Source organism: Anarhichas minor, unplaced genomic scaffold (genome assembly GCF_050575085.1).
Source record: "Anarhichas minor isolate MPS153535 unplaced genomic scaffold, ASM5057508v1 ptg000030l, whole genome shotgun sequence".
NCBI lineage: Eukaryota > Metazoa > Chordata > Actinopteri > Perciformes > Anarhichadidae > Anarhichas > Anarhichas minor.
This window is the reverse complement of record NW_027466476.1, coordinates 10,149,841-10,170,520: the sequence shown is the minus strand read 5'-3', so window position 1 is coordinate 10,170,520 and position 20,680 is coordinate 10,149,841. Positions and strand designations below refer to the sequence as shown.

The following is a 20,680-nucleotide window of genomic DNA, read 5'->3' as shown; positions in this document are numbered from 1 at the left end:
CATATATACACATATACACACACATACACACCTTGTGTACAAATCTCACTGAAGTATTTCAGTCTTCAGTTCCCAGAGGAAGCTGCATGAACTGTGGGACTAACGGAGGACTTCCGTGTCATCCTTTTCATTATCTTGGTCTCAGCTTGCGGTCACGGGGTCATAGGCTACGAAAACAGTAGCATGCCTTCATACGTATAATGCAACGCATTGTATTGTGTTGGCAAGGGGTGAGGGGGAGGGGGGGGTCTTCCCAGTGGGAGTCATCCTGGTGGACAATAGCAGTAACATTCCTCTGGAAACACTGTGGCATTATGGCTGCCGGGAGGATCCCACTTCCACCCCAACACTAAGGGAGTAACTCCCGGGGGATTCTGGGAATTTTCACTGTCACCTTTGGGAATGATTGGGCGGGGCGGGGAAATAATTCAGCATCACTTCTATCGCTCAAAAAAAACTAAACTAAATGTGTTGTGGTGTCAATAGGTTTGTATAACATTTTGCATTTTAATCTTACTTTAGATGTTCTCTTAGCTGAATCTAAGTCCGAGTCATTTTCCCATTGGGCATTTATTTTGTGAAGTGAAAACTTAAGTAGCAGACTCGAGTTATATTTGCTTTAGTAGCCAGCGGGACAACATATCACTGCAGTAAAGAAAGAGGTTTATGGACCTGAAAATGACTCTGTATACAGAACACGACGTGTGAATGATGCACTCAGCTGAAATCAAAGAGGTTGATTCATTTAGTCTCGTAACTTACATCAGTAGAGGTTTCATCTTACTGAGAGCAGTCAGGAGGGTTTAAGCAATACAAAGTGTATTTTTAGGTGAATTACATGATTTGTTGGAAGTAAAAGTGCTTCTCATGTATAAAAATGCAACAGCTGCTCCTCATCGATCAGTTCAATCCTTTTTCACAATCTCTGGAGACTCAGTCAGTAAAGAGTAATAATACAACAGTTTGCTGTAATGAGCAGTATTATGGCTTACGTTTTTGGGAGTCTGGCGGTAAAAGATGGACAACAAGCAACCGCAACTTCCCTGGTTTGAGTCTGAAACTATTTTAACTTGGTACCATGTTTACACATCCAGAATATTGTCCAATATTCTGCAATTTAAGCTGCTAATGCAAACATGCTGCCCATCTGTCAACTAAACTTCATTTGACAGTATGTTATATCAATCAATATCCAGGTATTTAGTCAAAAATATTGTGACTATTGTGATTATTTTCTCCGTATCATCCAGCACCATTTGGTGGGAAAGTAAAAATTCTACTTGATTTGTAAAATATTTTAGTAATATAAAGTAAAACTTGTCTTAATCGCCTTGATGAGTCTACACCTCTACTATGAATTCTAGCGTCACTGTCCGGCTCTAATAAACAGACAAACTGCCCAGAAGGCGCTGTCCATGAACAAATATTGACTCGAGAGGTGACCCGGGCTCTGCTATTATTTCAGCGATGTCGGGGGGGAAGGAACATTATCAGCATCAGCCGGTGGAGACCGAGAGGTTTGGTGGCAGATGTCACTGAATATGCAAAACAGCGAGACGAGAGAGGAAGGGACGGGGAGCTGCGTCAACAATGAACAATAGATAATAAAATACAGTCTAACGTAGTTTATTGTATCTGGAAACATAACCGCCGTGCCCGTTTGTGTTTAAAACATCCTTTAAATATGAGCGCATTGGAAAAGTGGTCCTCGTCTCCTCTGCAACTCCAAACTATTGAATTAATTAATTAATTATGCAGAGTTTTAATTTCCAGACTAGTCAGGCGGAGACACCGCCACACACCATGCATGCGTTCTAGTACCTCATCTGACATCCTAATGCTACCGTGTTTCCTAAGAACTCAAATGTTGAACTCAGCGGAGTTATTAAAAACAGGAAGCACCGTCTCTACTTTGAATAAACAAAAACAGGCCGACTTTCACGAGCCTGTTAAACGTGATGAAACGTGTGACTGCAGGGATAACTAGAGAAAACGGTTTGTATTGGGGCGGATGTTTAACTGAGACATGTAAAATAAACTAAGTGTATTTAAGCTTCCATTTGGTTGCTTTTTCTGCCAAATGACTGTTGAAATCCTGACAACAATGATGTTTTTTACAGCTTGTGGCTATGATAAACGCTGCATCTTTGGAGATTGTTTAAAGAAAAGATGTTATTCAATCCCGGGTTAAACATGCATTTCTCTGTTAAATAACCAATTGCCTGTAAAACAGAAACCCTGGACTAATAACTGGAGAAAGCAGCTAAAACGTGTTGTGATCGAGCTAAAAAGTCCCACGCTATTGATGGAAAACTATTAAAAAGAGTGCATCCAGAATAACTCCTCGTCTCGGACAGACGCTCGTCCTTCGATCAGACGCCTGGCAGAGGAGGCGACCTCGTGCTCTACACTCACCCAGACGAGGAACACGAGGCTCGGCCGGTAAACCTGTGGACGGCGTCGCCATGGAAAACTGAAACCCGAGCGAGGGAGCGGGGGCCATTGTCAAGACGACTTCACCACCGCACGGAGGAGGAGGAGGATTAAAACGTCACAGCACCGTGGACATCCTCCACGTCACCAACAGCAGCAAGAAGTCAAAGTAATCACATGAAAAGTATAAAACAGCAAATCATTACACATTCACTCAATCATCTGTGCGCCGATTACAGAACACACAAGCGTTTTCTCACTGTAATTAATGTTGAAATGCGGCCTCCTGTATATTAAAAAACACTCCCCATGTGGCTTTAACCGCAGCAGATAAGATCAATGGCGTCACCGGGGAGCCAATCTCCACTGTAAACAAAGCCCCGCCGACCGCAACAGGAAGTAATTTACTGCCGCAGTTTAACAGTTTACTGAGAAACGCCCGACCTTCTTCTTTCGGGAAGATGTTTATACAGCGAATCACAAGGCATGTGGCCACAGACGGGTTTTATGAAAGACCTGCAACTCTGAGAAACGGCTTAAAAAGAGCGTCGTCTTCACCTGACTGGAGGACTTGTCACATGACCAGTGGAAAGATATTTAAAAGTCTGTCTCATGCCTTCATGTCACAATATAAAGACTTGTTAAAACAGCTTGAAGTGTGCATCATGATGCATTTCACGGTGAACGGATGTTACCATCCTCCTAATGAAAGAAAGACATTAGGACCACCTGTGTTGAAACCGCTTTAAAGAACTCCAACTAATTACTTCCACAAAGACGTAGACTTTCTTCCCCGGCCGTCAGCTTGCAATTACAGTAAATCTGATACAACATGACCACTGCACAACCCAGTACACACCATTAGCATCGCCACTGTGAGCCTTTCAGCATGCTGACGTTAGCATTTAGCTCAAAGCAGAACATGTGGACGTGTTCGTGGTCGGCCGTGTGTTAAAATGCAGCTTTTCAACAGAGTATTAAAGGCGACACATCGGTCTTCATCTGGGTTCGTCAATATTAGGGATGAGGAATCACCAGAGGCCAGACAATACTCTTATTATCGGTTCGTCTAACTTCAATAATTTTCGTCGCAGCAAATATGGGTTCGTCAGTCAAGCAGACATCTTGTTTGGACCAACTTCCTGCTGATCCCGCTGACTTCACCAGATAAAACTCAGCACCATCGATTGGACTGAAAAACCAAAGAGTGTAATTTGTATTTGCAGTATTAATAGTTGATGTAGTAAAAGATCGATATGTGCCGTCTGTGTAATCAATACAATATCGCCACGTAAATATCGGGATACAATGCTGAATAGATCTTTTCCCAACTTCTAGTCGGTTTACGTCTTGTGCGATGAACAGGTCACTGGATGCATCGTAGGTCTGACGCACCTTTAGTTTGCTTCATTTGGTCCGGACTAAGGACCTACAGGTGTAAACATGAAGTCATACCGACTGGTGCCAATGAAATAATAGAGTGTGAGATTTATTTTTAGTCCAAGTTGCAGTTCAACCAGACTTTATGAATAATAACGAGCAGGTAGAAACAGGATGAAACAAGAGGCATCTTGTAGTTTATAATTCTCAGCCACAACATATTAATTTGTATAAATTGGAGCCTCAACCAGCCTGGAGGTAAGAACGGTTGGATGTTTACTGGGAATGTGTAGCGCAGCAGCTGTAGACACAACAAACACATCTCAACCCCCAAAACCCAAAACCGACCCTCGAACCAGTTCACTCAAACACAAGTTTGGGGTCATTCCATTTAACAAACTAGTATAGTGAGTAAAAGTCTGCATGAAAAGACATGCATGTTGATAATCTTAGGAATAAAAGCCTCTCTCCTGTGTTCCCTGGAGGTTTATCTTCTGCATGGAGGTAAGAGTACAATGCTGCGTTTAGTAGCGTCACAGATTACGCAAATTATAAAAGAAAAGATATTAATTTGACCCGCCGACGCTGGTAAACGTGCAGCTCTCACAATAAAGACATCCGCAGAAAACAATGCAACAGTTGTATCAGCAACTGTGGAAATCAAAACCGGCACTCACCTTCCTCGCGTCTTACAAAGTCTCAAAGTTATCGTGCGGGTGCATTTCAACACGGACAGGTTTCACAGTACAACCAGAGAGAGAGAGAAATGAGGGATTAACAGGGAGACGTCACCCGACGCCGTCTCACATGGCAGAGGACGAGCCAATCGCGACGCAGCCGCTCGCGACACCAAACACACACACACACACACACGCATTGTAACCTGACAATAGCAGCCAGAGAGGGAGGCTGTAACATGAGCAGCCTGGAGGCTCTGGGCTTCTCTCAGCCGTAAACAGAGGCATCCCTGGCAGCTCCGTCTGTGGTGTGCAGAGGATAATGGAAGTGTGGAAGAATTGGGGGGGTGTGGGGGGGCGTTCCCAATGGCCCTTGGGTAAAAAGAGTTTCTTGTTAAAGTACCTCTCATTAAAGTGATACTCCAAACATCGTCTGCTAAGAATGAAACGCGCCTCCCTCAAGGCTCAAGTGTGGTTGCATTTTACAGTGAACTATTTTCAGGATTAATCGTTTGTTAATTAATCGCCCACTTGTTTGTTTTCTAATTGAATCATCAATAACAAGATCTATGATGATTCTTTAAAAAGGAATAGCTCAACAATTTAGGCAAAAACACTTCCCTGCTTTCTTTCCAAGAGTGAGATAATAACATCTCACTGCAGTGACATCATCAGGTTTGAGACCTAAACCTACATAATGAAGAGGCAATAATTACCTGTACACAGTCTTGTGTTTCGTTTACAGAATAAATCAGTTAGAGTGACATGCACAGGGACCAATGAACTGCAGAAGGATTTCAAACAAAGCGCATCAGAAAACGTGATATCATAAATTACAGGTATCCACTGTAACTGACAATACACACTATCCGTAACTTCTTCTCTGTGAAGAAGTTAATTACAAAACTTTTTAAAGTCACCTTTTAAGCCCAAAGAGGGTGTCATACTCTAAAGACAGGCTGTAAGTGGAGGGACAGTGTCTACTTTCTTAATTAAAGACCCACAGATCCTCCTATAAAAAGGCTCAGAAGCATGCAAACCATCACACGTTTAACCCAACGGCAGGAAATGAGAACTCTGTGAAACTTTTAGTCAAAAGGCTCAAAACACAGACAGGTTGGAGCAAGTCTGCGCAACTTTCCAAAGAAGAAATATAAAAACCTCCAGCTCGGAGATGAGAAGTTGAAATTCATAGATTTGGTGGAATCTAGCAGTGTGGTTCCAGATTGCAACCAACTGAATACCCCTTCACTCACTCCTCCCTTTCTAAGACCCCGGCAACATCAGCTGCCAAATGAAAAAGCTAGTAACGCCGGTCGCCTCGCTCGGGTAAAAGACTGGAATATTTTTGGGACTCTCTTGCTATGTTTAGACTGGCTGGTAAACAAGGCCAGCAGGCTGGTTAGCTCTCTTGATAAGGGTCGAGTTCTGCCTAAATTCAAAATCAGACTTCTCGTGGAATGCTTCAACTTGACAGACGCAGTCTGAGCACGCCTGCATAGCTGAGGGATTATCACGTATCAGTTGAGCCCTGGATTCACTTTGCACCTGCCTCCTCCTGCTTAACGTACGAGAAACAAGGCGGGATCCTTCACCCCTCCCTCTTTCGCTCTCCTTTCACTCACTAGTCGTTCAGGAGGGATAAAGACGAGCTGCTTCTCCTCAAGTGACACAGACAACCACGGATGTTTGGTAAATACAAATTGCTGATTTCGATCATGTCTGCAGCACTTCAGCGCCTCTGAGGTCACTCTACAGAGAGAGAAAGCTGGAAGCAGGGAGGTGGTCTTGTTAGGATAAACGGAGCAGTGACAACAAGACTGCTGGTTTAATCCCAGTGTGACAGATGATACTAACCCTTCAGCAAGGCAGCAACTCCCATCACCTGATGCAGCTGGTCCCTGATCCTCACTAAGTACAAAATGTACAATTTCTGCACCGCAGGAATTCACTCAAAAACTATGAAACACTAATGAAAAAAAGCCATTTAGTGACATATTTCTTCAATATGGCCAAAGCAGTTTATAATAACAACGCTGGCTGCATGTTTAATCCCTACAACAGTAAGAGGAATTATCTACACTTACAACACGGCATTTGTTGTAATGAAGGAATATAGTCACCCACGTGCAATGGTATGGCTTTTATGTTAGAAAAAAAAAAAGGTTTCTGGACAACAGTGTGTGTGTTCTGTAGCTGTTAATTAGGTCTAATCGGGCACAAGTCGCTGAGTAAAACCACAAACACCTCATGGCAACATATACTGATCCTCTTTAAGTTCTTGGTAAATCAGCTCAATAACAAAAAGAAGAAAACAAATGTGTGTAATTGGTTGTTGCACATCTGCTGGCAGATATAAATGACAATATAAAACATGGTATATTTTTTGTATGTTTTGATCTAATTTTTCTTGATTCTACATAAAGTAATTCATTGCGTTTGTGCTTTTATCTATAAACGTTTTTTGTACAAATAGGAAAATATTCTAAAAAGGGCTCAGTACCTGTTGCAACTCTTTACGTCACCAAATGTAAAAAGTGCGTTTCCAAAACAGAGTTGTAGTATTAAAAATAAAAGCAATCTTGAAAGCAGAAGTGTTGCATGAGTTTATACTTCAAGAGCGTATTCTCTTCTCTATCCACCTCTTCAGTGGAGGAACCAGTGCCTCACTCTACTCCTGCCTAAAAACAACACATTAGCCAACAGATCACCATCAGCAGAGACTTCTCTATGATTTAGCGACTTTCAGCATTGAAGAGAAGTGAGAATCCTCTGTGTTTTCCTCGGAGCGGGGCTACGGCAGTGAAAGATAAGTGCGTGGCCTCACCACATTCTCTTCTCGTCTGCCACTCCTCCCATTGTGGTCGCATATCAAAACAATCATTCACAGCGAGCCTCGTTCTCTTCAAGGCGTCTTTGCAGTGTGTAATTAATTCAATTTGCAGGATCAACCCGTTAGCTTTAGCAGAGATCATGAAAGAGTAAAAGTAAAAGCAAGGTTGGTATCGACCCTCCTTTCATGAAAGATCTGTGCAACTCCAAGAAAATGTTTTAAGTGCATCCAGATCAAGATATGGAAAGTATTCTGTGTTCACATGTTGGATAAACCACAAGCCAGAGAGTGAGCAAGCGTTTTCCAGGCAGTGTTTATGAACAGTAAGTCAACATAACAGTTATCTACTAAACAAACAACTCAGAAGGTATTAATAAAGGTAGCAGGTTTGCAGGAGTTGGAGAAATGGCTCAAGAGAAACAAACAGAAATTCAGCTGAGAGACCGGGAAAAAATAAAATCCTCATTTAAACTCAATTAATTTGCAAATGGCAAATGTCAATTATCCCTCCGGATCGCCTCTGATCCAAAAAGCACATGCTGACCGAGAGGAGGCCCGAATGAAAGAAAAGGGATTAACATACCAGGAAACAAAACGTCTTTGTGAAACACACTTCAAGGTTTAGCCGGGGTTAATCCCAGCTACACACAAATACCTTCACAGACACAATTTGCCTCCCGACAGAAATCTCTCACATACACAAGTTGAAGCCTGCAGGAGTCAATCATCTAACAATCCTCCGAACGGTTAGTTGGAAACCTATCCAGGTCACACTGAGGGAACATTTCACTCCAGAATATTGTGATATTTGATGCAGCATTTAACAAGCCAACGGGAAAATAGGCTAGTTTGAAGGATGGGTTCTTAAAAAGGAACACTTCTTAAGAGTCGTATTGTACGTCACCTACGATTATCTTTAAGGATCATATTTTAGATCTACATGAAGAAACAAATTCACCGTTTTTAAATCAATTCAACCTGAAGGTGGCACCAGAAACTGCCATATCGTTACCAAAATAAAAGGGTTTAAAAAAGGGATATGTTCAGAGTTAGATGAGAAGATTGATACCACTGTCATGTCTGTACGCCAAATATCATGCTACGGCCACTAGCCAGCTAACTTAGCTTTGCATAAAGAATGGAAACAAAGGGAAACTGCTAGCCTGGTTCTGACCAATGGTAACAATATCCACCTTCTGCGATGTTTGTCATTTTATTTAATAGTCTGCCTCCGAAGAACTAGAGCCACTCCCCCCAAAAAAAAACATGATTATGAACGTAAACATAAACAACAAACATGGATGTTAATACGTGATCAGTGAGTGCAGGAAAAAGCCGAAACCCGGCCGATAACACAAATGTCTCCAAATCCATGTCTGACTCTGTTAATCCTCTAAACTCCAACAAGCACAGATTTAAAAAAGGATTTTCAAGCAGCTCTGCCAGAGCTTTGATCACACCAATAAGAACTTCCTAGCAAATGTGCAAACAATGCGAGGTCGTGTCCTGGCAGCTGCCCCAGGAAGTCTTTTAGGAGGATTCCCTGAGGCCTGACTTTTCTTTTTATTAGTCCTCCGTGTAAAATGTGCTGCGCTGGCCTTGTTGTTTTAGATTTTACAGGTTGATGCCTACAGGCTACTTGCGTGATTTACAATCTAATCTCACTAAACCCATGTAGCTTTCATCAAATATGCACCTTTTTTTCCTTCAGTTCTCAGTGACGTTTGGCTTTTGCATGGGAGCTCTAATCGTTTCGTTTCAGTGGATCTACAAAGTAGGTTTGATCTCGTAATAACAGGGCCGTCCCCGAGGCTCATGTAGGTCTTCATCCCACACTTACAGCTCTGAACAGCTGTAACAACTCCCTTCACCTCCACACTCGAATACCCACACCAGTAAGAAGTAAAAAGGACATGTTCTTCAAGGTAAAACAACAAAGTATCACTATTCTAAGCAGCCAAACATCCAAGAGAGGAACAAATGGGACAGAAGCATGCACAGATGTTCGACCGAGACTAAAATTACAACTCAGCTCCCCCTCGACGTCAAATTACAGAGAAAACACTGAGGCTGGTGCGCCACAAAAAACCTGTACAGCTGCAAGAAAAGCAGGGCCAGATTTGATGTGCAAGCCGCTCAGACGGAGCAGTGGGGTGGAAGTCAGTTCCTCTAAACAAACACAGGAGGGATGGGGGTCATAATCACAGGGAGGTGGAGGTCAGGGTGAGGGGTGGGGGGGGGGAGGAGGCCTAGCTTTGATCATGTGGACAGAAGGGTCGTCTCACTAAGGTGTTAATTGAGAGACCTCTGCCATATGTCCACAAAAAGGGCCGACGGACCAACCCTGCTGATGTGGAGACCCGGAGCGCGTCTAAGCCCGATGTACCACCCGACGCCAGGCTGTGCTCCCCCCCCCGACCCGCTTATGCGTTGTACATGTACAGATTTAACACTAAGCTGGTTTGCAGCGCCAACCAGCTCAGTCTAATGTCAGTGAAACAAGCAACAGCACAAAATAAGACTGAGCTGCTGGCTGCAGTGTCCAAAACAAAGGTTTGGGCTCCACTGCAGACGACTGTTAGGCTGAAAATTAGGAGTTTCTTTCAGCACTTTGGTGTCTGATGACTCGTATAGATCTGGAAATGAACAGATGAAGTTTAGGAGAATGCGTTGTATGTGTTGTAATCAGCGTTGGTTCGATTAGGACGGCAGCACTGTAGTTTATTAAACAAATAAATAAAAGCTTTAACTACTGGCATAAATCAAGACTGCAGATCAATGTTATACAAGAACATTGAAGTATAATAGAGTTAAACACCTGGAAAAATCATGAAAGTACTTGATAGAAAATATGATATTTTCCCAAATCAACTGTACAAAAGACCACCAGGTTCATTAAAGCCCACAGCTGGTTGGTACTTTAATGTCTGAAGGAATGCTTTGTCGGGTCTCCTTCGATGAAAGCACGGTTTGTAATCTGTATTCTTGTTATACCCAAGTGTAGAAAAGTGGACTCAGGGATGTGCCAAAAAGTGCCACACTGGAAGCCGAAGAATTTCATTAAACCGATGTCAGAGCTCATATTCTTCCCTTTGACGTATCAATTCAGTGCTTCATCTATAAAAGAAAAAAGTGTGTGTGTGTGTGGGGGGGGGGGGGGGTAACCTGTGAGCCCTGCAGAAGATGAAGAGCCCTTTATTTGACCCCCCCCCCCCCCAGCACAATAGGGACCACCACCCAGGTCTATATCCCCACCATTCTTCTCCCAAAACGCTTCAGCAGAGCTTTCATCTGCCTGCTTCAACCTCTGGCAGGAAGAAAATAGGTAGTGGCACCACAAATCAGAAGAATTAACTCTGCGGTGTGGTTCGGAGGCTGGATATGACCAACAGCACTGTATGAAACATGTCAAAGTCCCTTTCAATAAAGACACAATGGATGAGAGTAGAGTTATATGAATAATATGCTTTTATGAGCTTGGGGTGAGGGTGTTTGGCCTGCAAATCTGTGGTGGAACCCGATTTAAGCTGTTAAATGCATGGCATGCATGAGTCAGTGCGGGTCATATCAAGGGAAGGGATTACTGAAACCCAAGGAGAGGTGGGTCAGTGTCTGAAAAACTGTTATAAAGTTAAATCTCTAATCAATAAACAAGACTTGTACGCACCACATGGAGCTCAAAGTTCAAACCCCATACATGCAGCTTTGTGAGATATACTTCCATGACACCTGTCTGGCGGGAACAAGTTTGTTTGGTTGGGCGGTAAAAAAAAATTATTAAAATCCCCCACCAGATTACCTCAACGAGCATGTGCAACAACAAACACCAGATGACTTTAAACATAATCCTGCTTAACCAGCAGCACTTCATGAGATTGTCTGGTCTGGTCGCTGCAGGACCACCTGACCCACAACCATGCAACATGCAGAGACATATATACACCGTATGCATGCCTTTATACGCACAAAACCACCATCAAACGCTTAAATACTATATGAAGTAAATATATCAGAAGCTCTGCGACTGCAACGCGTTAACTCACCCGACGCCAAGTGTCTCCTCGAGCTGTTTTTTGGGACTTGAATGCAACTCCTCCTCGCTGTTAACTGGTTGTCCTCGGAGGTTTAGTTGTTGGAGGGTAAATCGTCCGGTTGAGGTACAAACGTAACTTCTACAAGGTTATACTTTAGCCCCGTGGCACACGTCCCGTCTGCACCGCCACCACCACCAGCAGCCTCTTTGTACTTGTCCGCCGCAGCAGCAGCGATTGGCTGATTCCGCGGTCATGCGCAGTCGGTTCCCAGGAGAAGCTCAGTGTGCTATGACGCTCAGGTGTAACGTCAGTTTACCTGCTCGCAAGGTTGGGCCTACTTTTGTAACTGTCCGAGCTACATGCGGCTAAATAACAGGACTATTTACTCTGTAGCCTTCATGGGGGAGAAGTTAAAGCACTTTTTACTTCTATGCTAGTTTAAAACGAGCTGGCATGGCTTTTTAGTTAACTCATTTAAGGACTATTTTAACTGCCGCTGGTTAATGTAACTTGACACTTTATCCGGCCGTTTAGAAAGGTGTCCAGAGATAGACTATCCGAAGATTACAGTAATTGTTAATTAAAATGCAGGCATTGTGTAACATCTGTTAGGTTAGCGTTAGTAAGGTTAAATCTCAGGAATCTTAGTTACAGGTAACACACCCGCGCAACAATATAGTTCTTGGAACCTCCAACGTATCTTAAATGGGGCAGTTTTCGTTTGGCGCATTAATATGAATGCTTGTTTAATTGTGTCCTGCGTCACAGAAGTGCAAGTGAAGCTTTGTTTTTGGCTCATTTTAACAGCTTTATGAGATAAATAACCCGTAAAATAGTTTATACAACACATATGTAAAGCTATATAGTGATTATTTAGAATTCTTGGCTGACACTTTGGAAGGCTGATGTTCACTGACCAAGGCCGCCATCTAGTGGCGGATTGTTCTAGAAGCATTTCAACACATAAGAAAATGTTTCCACTCTTCTTGTGCAGTGATGTGATTGGAGAGTAAAATACGTTTCACCTGTTTGTGGTTTCACATCAAGCAGTGGTGGAAAGTACATTTAATGAAGTACATTTACTTTTGAGGTACTTGTACTTGAGTATTTAAATTTCAAGGTAGCCTAATTCATAAGCTACTTTAATACAGTGTATTGCTTACTTTTACCACATTTCAGAGGCAGATCTATTGAAGCCTACTTATTTCTCCACTGTCGATCTGATATCTTAAGTTTAATAATACAAAATATACAACTCATACATTACGATGTAGTATTATAGATTAAGATCAAACTGTATTGATCCCTGAAAGGGACATTTACAAGCTATCCAGTAGTATATATTATTATTAAAATAAGCTCCATCTTCACTAACTGCAACATTACACTAATGAACATATTAATACATCAATAATTATAATCTATTAATGTACATTATTCTGAAATGGGACACTTCATAATAAGCACTTTTGGTACTTTAGGTATATTTTGCTGATAATACTTGAGTACTTTTACTCAAGTTAAGTTTTGAATGCATGACTTTTATTATATATATATTTCTACTCTGTAGTATTGCTAGTTTTACTTACATACAAGATCTGAGTACTTCTTCCACCACTGTAGACACGCTAATATCTAAAATGTAATGTAAAAAATGAATAAAATATAGAAAAATGCATGTAATGTGTTATACATATTTTAGAAACATTGACTGGTTTTGTATTGTTGCATTATGTAAAAGTCATTTATGTGACAGATTAACGTGAACCTTGACAATAAATCAGTTTGAATATTTCTTTTTGAGATTATATTCCAACAGGGCAGTAAGAAGCAGACGTGCAGTGGAGGAGCTCCACTTTTCTGAAGGCTTTCCACAAGATTCTAGCGATTCCAGTTCATCCCAATGTTACTGGTTCTTTCAACATTTCACCTGACTCGTTGAAACATTGAAGGGCTCTCCAAAAACTGTTTACACCAACGTTAGAGGCTAAAACATTGTGGTCTGCAGCATTAACATTTCCCTTAATAGCCAATAATAAGGGACCCAAACCACGGAAAACAGCCCCAGACCAAAAGTATATGGACGTATAGAATAATACATGGTTTGATAGACAATGCAAAAACAGCTTTTTAATTTTTTTTTATTGTTTTTTGCAGGGGTAGCAGGTTTTTCCTGGTCTGTTTTATTGACTTTCCACTAACTCGAATGGCTAAATAAATCATTTTTTCTTTTTTATTCTGTAGAAAAGTGAGTACAAAACAAGTGCAGACAAGTACATGAACACATTTACGATCCAAACAAGTATACAAAGTAAGACGGGAACAAAAAACAAAGGGGACAAAAGCAAACTGAGGAGAATAACAAAGATTTAGAGCTAAAAGTGAGAAATGGAGGTCCAGCAAGATGTACTGTATATGGATGTGTGTGTGTGTGTGTCCATCCTATGTGTGATCCGCTTAATGGGTGATATATAGGGATCTTTGTGTACTATGTACAAAGGCCCCTACACACACGCACACACACACGCACACACACACACAAACACTAATACATCTAAAAAACACATTTTAAACGCTTTACAAAAAAGCATCAGAATGACATTTACAAACAATAAGCAGGACCAAAAAAAAAAAAAAACACTAACAATCATCTGAAAGCTGAAAAGTTCATCTTTTCAAAAGCAAGAGGAATATGACCCAGAATAAAGAGATGATGAAACTCTTCCTGCACTCTATCAAACCTGCTGAACAGCGCACCAGCACGTCTTGCGCAACATTGGTGTGAGTTCAGGTCTATCCTACTGGTCACATCCCTCCAATGGTAACGTTATCATTTCATCACAGCTCAGTTTGTACAGAGATGGGTAGTGTCTCCAGCGGGGCCACACCTCTCCCGCAGCTCTGGATTGGCCCTCCGTGTCCTCACACACACACCCACAACACTTTCGCCACTCCAGTTCCGCGTTCCAGAGCCTTTAAATCCTGCAGCATTTTACTCCAATTCTAGTCTCTCTCACTGGAACGCCACCATGTCCGACCAAGGAGTCTTCGACACCAAAGTAGTGACCATGACCACGTTCGTCATGAAGGAGGGGAGGAAGGCGAAGGGCACCGGGGAGCTGACGACGCTGCTCAACTCGCTGTGCACGGCGGTGAAGGCCATCTCCAGCGCCGTGCGTAAAGCCGGCATCGCCCACCTGTGAGTTATCGACCCCCCCCGCTGAGGAGAAGACATCAGTTGTTTCTCTTTTTACGCAGTTGTTTGCAGACTCGTGCATCCACGTTGGCAACAAACTGAGCCGGAGATTCAGGTTCTCAGTGGAGCCAATCAGGAAGCGCGAGCCTGAAAGCACCACGCCCACTTTTTATGGTTTATTTATTTATTTATTCATTTCAACAAAACTAATGTTTAGTGTTTATTATGTGCAGCCTTAATGAATCAATGTATTTGTGCAACACTACTGTTTTATTTCATTGTTTTGTCTTTTTGTTCTCAGTTTTATTGCTGTTTTGCATTTGTGCACATTATTATTACAGCATTACTATGCGCTGTGTTGGACTTTAACTCTGCTTTACTGACGCCATCTTACTGTAGCTACGACAAAAATAGACGTATCTCCTAAATATTTAAGTTAATGTACATTTTACATTGTTATATTTGTTGTATTGTTTGCATGAGCAGAATTATTTTCCTGCTCTAAACTTTTCTCGCTGATGATTCAGACTCGATCTCACACAAAGAGTTTAGAAATGCAGCGTCACGCATCACTGGCACACTTTATTTTCATTACTTCCTTCCTCTTCACTGGAGACTAGTTGTGATTTGATGCCAGTAAAACGTATCTCAGAACAAAGCAGTAGAGCACATTTAAATAACCTTTTGTCAGTTAACATGCAGAGAAAGACAAAATGGAACCTTTCAGAGAGCTGAACAAATAGATCCACAACAGTAGATTTGTTCGTGCACACTTCTACACTGATCTGATTTTGTGTTTGCAGACTTTTCAGCCTCACTTTGTTTGTTTTTTTGTGTTTTTTTTATATGTCTCCTCAGTTATGGCATTGCTGGCAGCACCAATGTGACGGGCGACCAGGTGAAGAAGCTGGACATTCTGTCCAACGATCTGATCATCAACATGATCAAGTCGTCTTTCACCTCCTGCGTGCTGGTGTCTGAGGAGAACGAGAAGGCCATCATCATAGATCCGGAAACGAGGGTGAGTGTGACCGGCGGGGACGTTTTAGATGTTTGAACAGAACTGGGAATCTTCTGTTTTGAGGTTCCTTTGGACCCCGCTGAGCTTGAGGAAACCTGCTCTCATTTAATTCGGATCTTATCTCTGAAATGACCCGTCGGCAAATGAAAAAACAGGATCATCCAGTTTTTTAAAGTGTTTTTGAGATCTTTTCCTCATGGGATCTTATCTCTTATAACCGGTTAAGTTAAACAAATAAAAAGGTCTTGGGTTTCAGTTCCTGTCAAAATACATGTCAAATAAAAAGTACTTCCATTACTTGTCAACAAGTACAAGTCAAACTCTTGCACAAAGTTCGCTGTGTAGTTTCAGACCTGGAGGAGAACTGTGGAGCTGTTTCTCTAAGAGTAAAAATACTTTTTAAAAACCTGCTTTGCGAATGCTTTATGATGAATGGAAATGTGTTTAGCACGTCAATTTGACCTCCGGGATGTACACACGACACGTTGGTGAGCAAAGCTGAATGTAAACATAACTTGTTTTACAAACTTCTCTTCCAGGGCAAATACATCGTGTGCTTTGACCCTCTGGACGGCTCCTCCAACATTGACTGTCTCGTCTCCATCGGAACCATCTTCGCCATCTACAAAAAGGTACGAACACAAGTTTAGATTCACATCTTTGTCCTTTTTCCCTATTCACTGTCATTGATCTCACACTGATGTAGTGTTACCCCCTCAGAGTTTAATCATCCGGGTGATAAAACCTAAGAAACAAGGTCTCCACTTCTCAAACTAGTGGTCTTTTTTGGCAAAACATTCCTATTAACTGGCAGTTAAAATGTACGATAGCGTAATGCCATTTTACTAACATGGTCAATTAAATAAAAAAGGTGTGATAAATGGATATTAAATAGTTTGAACAGACACTTTTTTTTCATAGCTGCACATGTGAAGACTCTAATATTTAGTAGCAAACTGATTTTTTTTTATTCTAGTTAATAAATAAATAAATGAATGATGAGTTCAAACTGTTCCCTCAGTACACAGACGATGAGCCGTGTGAGAAGGACGCCCTGCACCCCGGCAGGACCCTGGTGGCGGCCGGCTACGCCCTCTACGGCAGCGCCACCATGATGGTGATCTCCACCGGCCAAGGAGTCAACGGCTTCATGCTCGACCCAGTTAGTATTTGTTCAATGATATTTCATTGGAAAAGAGCACTAGGTGTACAGAAACACACAAATGTAAATGTAAAGGCTTGTCCCTCCATATTTTGGTATTTTTCCTCCCGGTTTCATCCCACAAACGCCACCAAAAAAAGGTTAAAAAATAAATAATCAGTTCGTACTCTCTTGAAAGCCCTGTGTTTTTGCATAAAATATCTTGTGAATGTATGTTTGTTGAAAACCTGTTCTGCTTATTTCTCATCAGGCAATTGGCGAATTCATCCTGGTCGATCGGGACGTGAAGATCAAGAAGCGAGGCAAGATTTACAGCGTGAACGAAGGCTACGCGATGCACTTTGACCCGGCGGTGACAGAGTACCTGCAGAAGAAGAAGTTCCCTCAGGTAACACTGATGTGTGGGGAAAACGTCAAGTATTGTAGTGGTTTTTGTTAACGTTATTTATTAACTGGGGACAGTGGGCGTTAATCAACATGCATTAAAATGTAAATATGTCAGTGTTTGCCAAGATAGAAATGTCTCATCCAAGACTGCAGATGCTAATGAGTCCTTTTATTTAAATGTCGCTCTTTAAGTTGCTCATTAACGCCACATTTTAAATGACTGCAGGATGGCACGGAGCCGTACGGCGCCCGTTACATCGGCTCCATGGTGGCAGACGTCCACCGGACGCTGATGTACGGAGGCATCTTTTTATACCCAGGAAATGTGAAGAGCCCCCAAGGAAAGGTAAAAAGTCTCACTGCTGCTCTCTGCTGCTCCCACGCACGTCAATCTATTTCATATGAATGTTTTTAAGGAACTTAAATAAATGATCCGAAATCTCAAATGAGCCACCTTCAAACAAAGTGAATGACACAATAATATAAGTTTATGGATGTTGTGTGAAAGACGTGAGCCTCCATTGTGAAAGTTACATATTTCAGATATCCTCCTGTAGTTTACACACACGTGAATAAGTTTAGAGGATGAAGCTGAAAAATACAGATTGAGTATATACAGAATAATTGAAAAGGTCAATAATTTGTTAAATATGCTGGATGCTGTAGTTTTTAGCAGACTATAGTGTATTTGTTGTAATAATAAACAGAACCGTGGACTATTTTCAGATAGATTTGGTATGCTATGTATTTACAGCAGCCGTATAGTGCTTGTGGGTTCAGCTCAAAATAAACTACAGTGTCCTTGTTCATCATAAAGAAGGAACATGTCACTCAGTGCTGCAGTGTGTGTGATTTGTAATAGTTTTTGGACAGCAGTAGAGCTCTACGGCACAGAGGAGAGAGATACTTTGTTAGGATAACTTCACTGTTGTCATTTGTAACATGAGAGCAAACTGAAGAAAGTGTCACAATGTCGTTTCTTCACTCTCCACATCCTTCCAGCGTTTGCAAGACTGAGCCAAACGTGATGTTGTCACATTTAAAAAAAAAAAAGTGTTTTCAAAGTGCAAAAAAGTGTTTTTTAACACACAACAAATGCAATCGAGAAGGAAACAAATCCAGGCGCTTGAGTTTTGAGTGCAGTTTAAAAGTCATGCAATATTAAAGTTATTATTTTATTCAGGTCAAACATTCAATGTACAAATTGATATACTTGCAAACAAGATATTTAAGTAAATATTTCAATAAGATAATAACTATTTAAAAGAGAAGTGTTACTATATAAGTTTCAGATTTAATATTTATCTGCAGATTGTTTTACAGTTTTGATCCGTAAAAGGTTTCTCTCCCTGTTTCTTTGTCTTAAAGGATCGTTTCACAATGTTTCAAACTGTCTTAAAGCAATAATCAGGCGTCCACGTGAACGTTGAAACAGGTTTTTCTTGCTGTAATCATTTGTCATTAGGAAAATATCTGTTGATGGGAAAGAAAAACCAGTTTCAGTGTTTACCTGACTATTGTCTTGTGAAAGTATTCTTTAACTGTTGGTACTTTTAATGCTGTATTGTGAGTATAGAAGTGTAATAAATACAGGAAAGGAGGGAGAGACAGTCGCATGAAAGAGCTAAACCATCCAGAGACTTTTAAACTAGTAATTAAATGTCGGCTTATTATATTGCTTTGGTAGAGTTTGACATTAGGTCTAGAAAATAAACTTCCCTCCTCTTCCTCCAAGCTGCGGCTGCTGTACGAAGGCAACCCCATGGCCTTCATCATGGAGCAGGCGGGCGGCATGGCCTCCACCGGCTTAGAGCCCATTCTGGACATCCAGCCCGACAGCATCCACCAGCGGGCTCCCGTGGCCATGGGCTCCCCCGAGGACGTCCTGGAGTACGTCGCCATCTGCCAGAAACATGCCAAGAAGTGAGACCGCACCGACTCGCTCTCGCGACCACCGCTGTTTGGCGAGAAAGAAAAAAACTTGTATCTCCAAACTGGAAGTCGGCCTCACTTTGAGCTTGATGTAGATGAATCTTATGGAGTTTGAAGTCTGGGGATTTTCTTAGTAAAATACCTAAATTTGGAGTCACAACTTTTTTTTTTTTTTGCAAAAGAAGGTTCCGTAGAAACATGAAAACTGTGGCTCATGAGCTCAATAACGCACACAAACACACACATTCCCCAAAAACAACTACAAAGAACAAAAATGTGCCATTAAAAACCCACAAATGCACTTGAATAAACTAAAACCTGAAGACTTTCATTCCTCCTGTTTACCTCCACTGACTTTTTTAAAAATAGAATAAACATATTCTAGTCGCGTGAAGGACCAAATGCCAAAACCTCTATGCAACAAAACGTGATGCCTTTTTATAATGTGAACAACTTCTGTTTCTGGAATGATGAAGTCTCAATAAATCCAAATGAGTCGAAGAAGACAAAAAATATCTGTGTTTTCATCATTTTGAAATGTGTCGCAGCTTTTTGCTTAAAAGAAATCCTGGTTTGTTACAGTCAGATGTCTGAGAAGACTTTATATTTTTGTCTCATCTTTTATGCTTTTAGGTTACAAAGTCCCTTAGTATTAACATATTTCGTGTTGTAGAAGAAAATGTTCGGCTTGTGTTCACCACAGACTTTATTTCAGGCAGACTGCAGAGGGCCCAAAGAAAAATGGCTTCCTAGAATATTAACAGCCAGTAGTGCCGCTGTGGTTCAATAATAATCGAGGGTTACTTGTGCTTTTCTAAACTGGAAAACAAATAAAAAGTACAAGTTCCAACAGCAACACTGAGGGGACATCGACTGAACGGAGGTTTGAATCATTTAATTCTTCTTCTTTTGGGGCCAAAACTGTTTAAAATGTAAAATAATAATACATTCAGTGTCTGAATCATGTTTTTATCCGTTCAAATATTTATTATTGAAAGAAGGAAGAAAAAGTTGATTATGTAGATGAAATGAATGACTTGAAATAAAGTGATTGCGGTTTTAGACATTGAAAAGTTGTGAAGATACACTGTCAACTAAAGTTAAGAGATATTTAATCCAGAGGAGTCGACCTTTAAACTAAAGGTCAGTGGAAGCTCAGTCCTCTGACATTTAAAGCTCACTCGAGCTGCTGTTGTGCTTCTACTCTCTTCTTCTTCTTCTTCTTCTTCAGAAACAGAAAATACTGTTGTAATTAGCTCTGTTGTAAACATTCGCTGCAAGATATTTTAACCTAAATAAACGTGTTTTATTTTGAAAAAGCAAGCTTCATTAGGATATATAGAAAGTAGTTCCTCTATTGTCACAGCAGCAGACTGCTCTCAGGTTCACGTGCAAACAAATGTGGTTAAAATACTGAGAATTTCCCAAAGAGCTCTCGTGTTACACAAGTCTTCAGTTACTGTTGTTGCAGGTTTTGTTTTAGTTTTTGACTAAATGAATGAAGGGGCTTGTCCTGTGCAGGATTCAACTTTGCCAGTCTCTACAGCTGACACCTGACACCCCCCCACCCATCTACAAATACACACACACACACACACACACACAAATAGCTCCCCTTGGCCTGC

General features: G+C 41.4%; 1 protein-coding gene and 1 long non-coding RNA gene across 2 annotated transcripts; one reads left to right on the top strand and one right to left on the bottom strand.

The window, feature by feature from the left end:
* Positions 1-13,481: 13,481 nt before the first annotated feature.
* On the bottom strand, positions 13,482-20,651 carry LOC142964198 (uncharacterized). Its single transcript, XR_012957515.1, has 2 exons — positions 16,964-20,651; positions 13,482-16,196 (listed from the first exon to the last, which is right to left on the bottom strand). It is a non-coding gene; the product is annotated as an uncharacterized LOC142964198 (long non-coding RNA).
* fbp1a (fructose-1,6-bisphosphatase 1a) lies at positions 14,280-19,568 on the top strand. Its single transcript, XM_076104409.1, has 7 exons — positions 14,280-14,556; positions 15,412-15,574; positions 16,114-16,206; positions 16,596-16,736; positions 16,987-17,124; positions 17,350-17,469; positions 18,859-19,568. The coding sequence occupies exons 1-7, from the start codon at positions 14,387-14,389 to the stop codon at positions 19,048-19,050; spliced, it is 1,017 nt and encodes a 338-aa protein (XP_075960524.1). The 5' UTR covers positions 14,280-14,386; the 3' UTR covers positions 19,051-19,568.
* Positions 20,652-20,680: the final 29 nt, after the last annotated feature.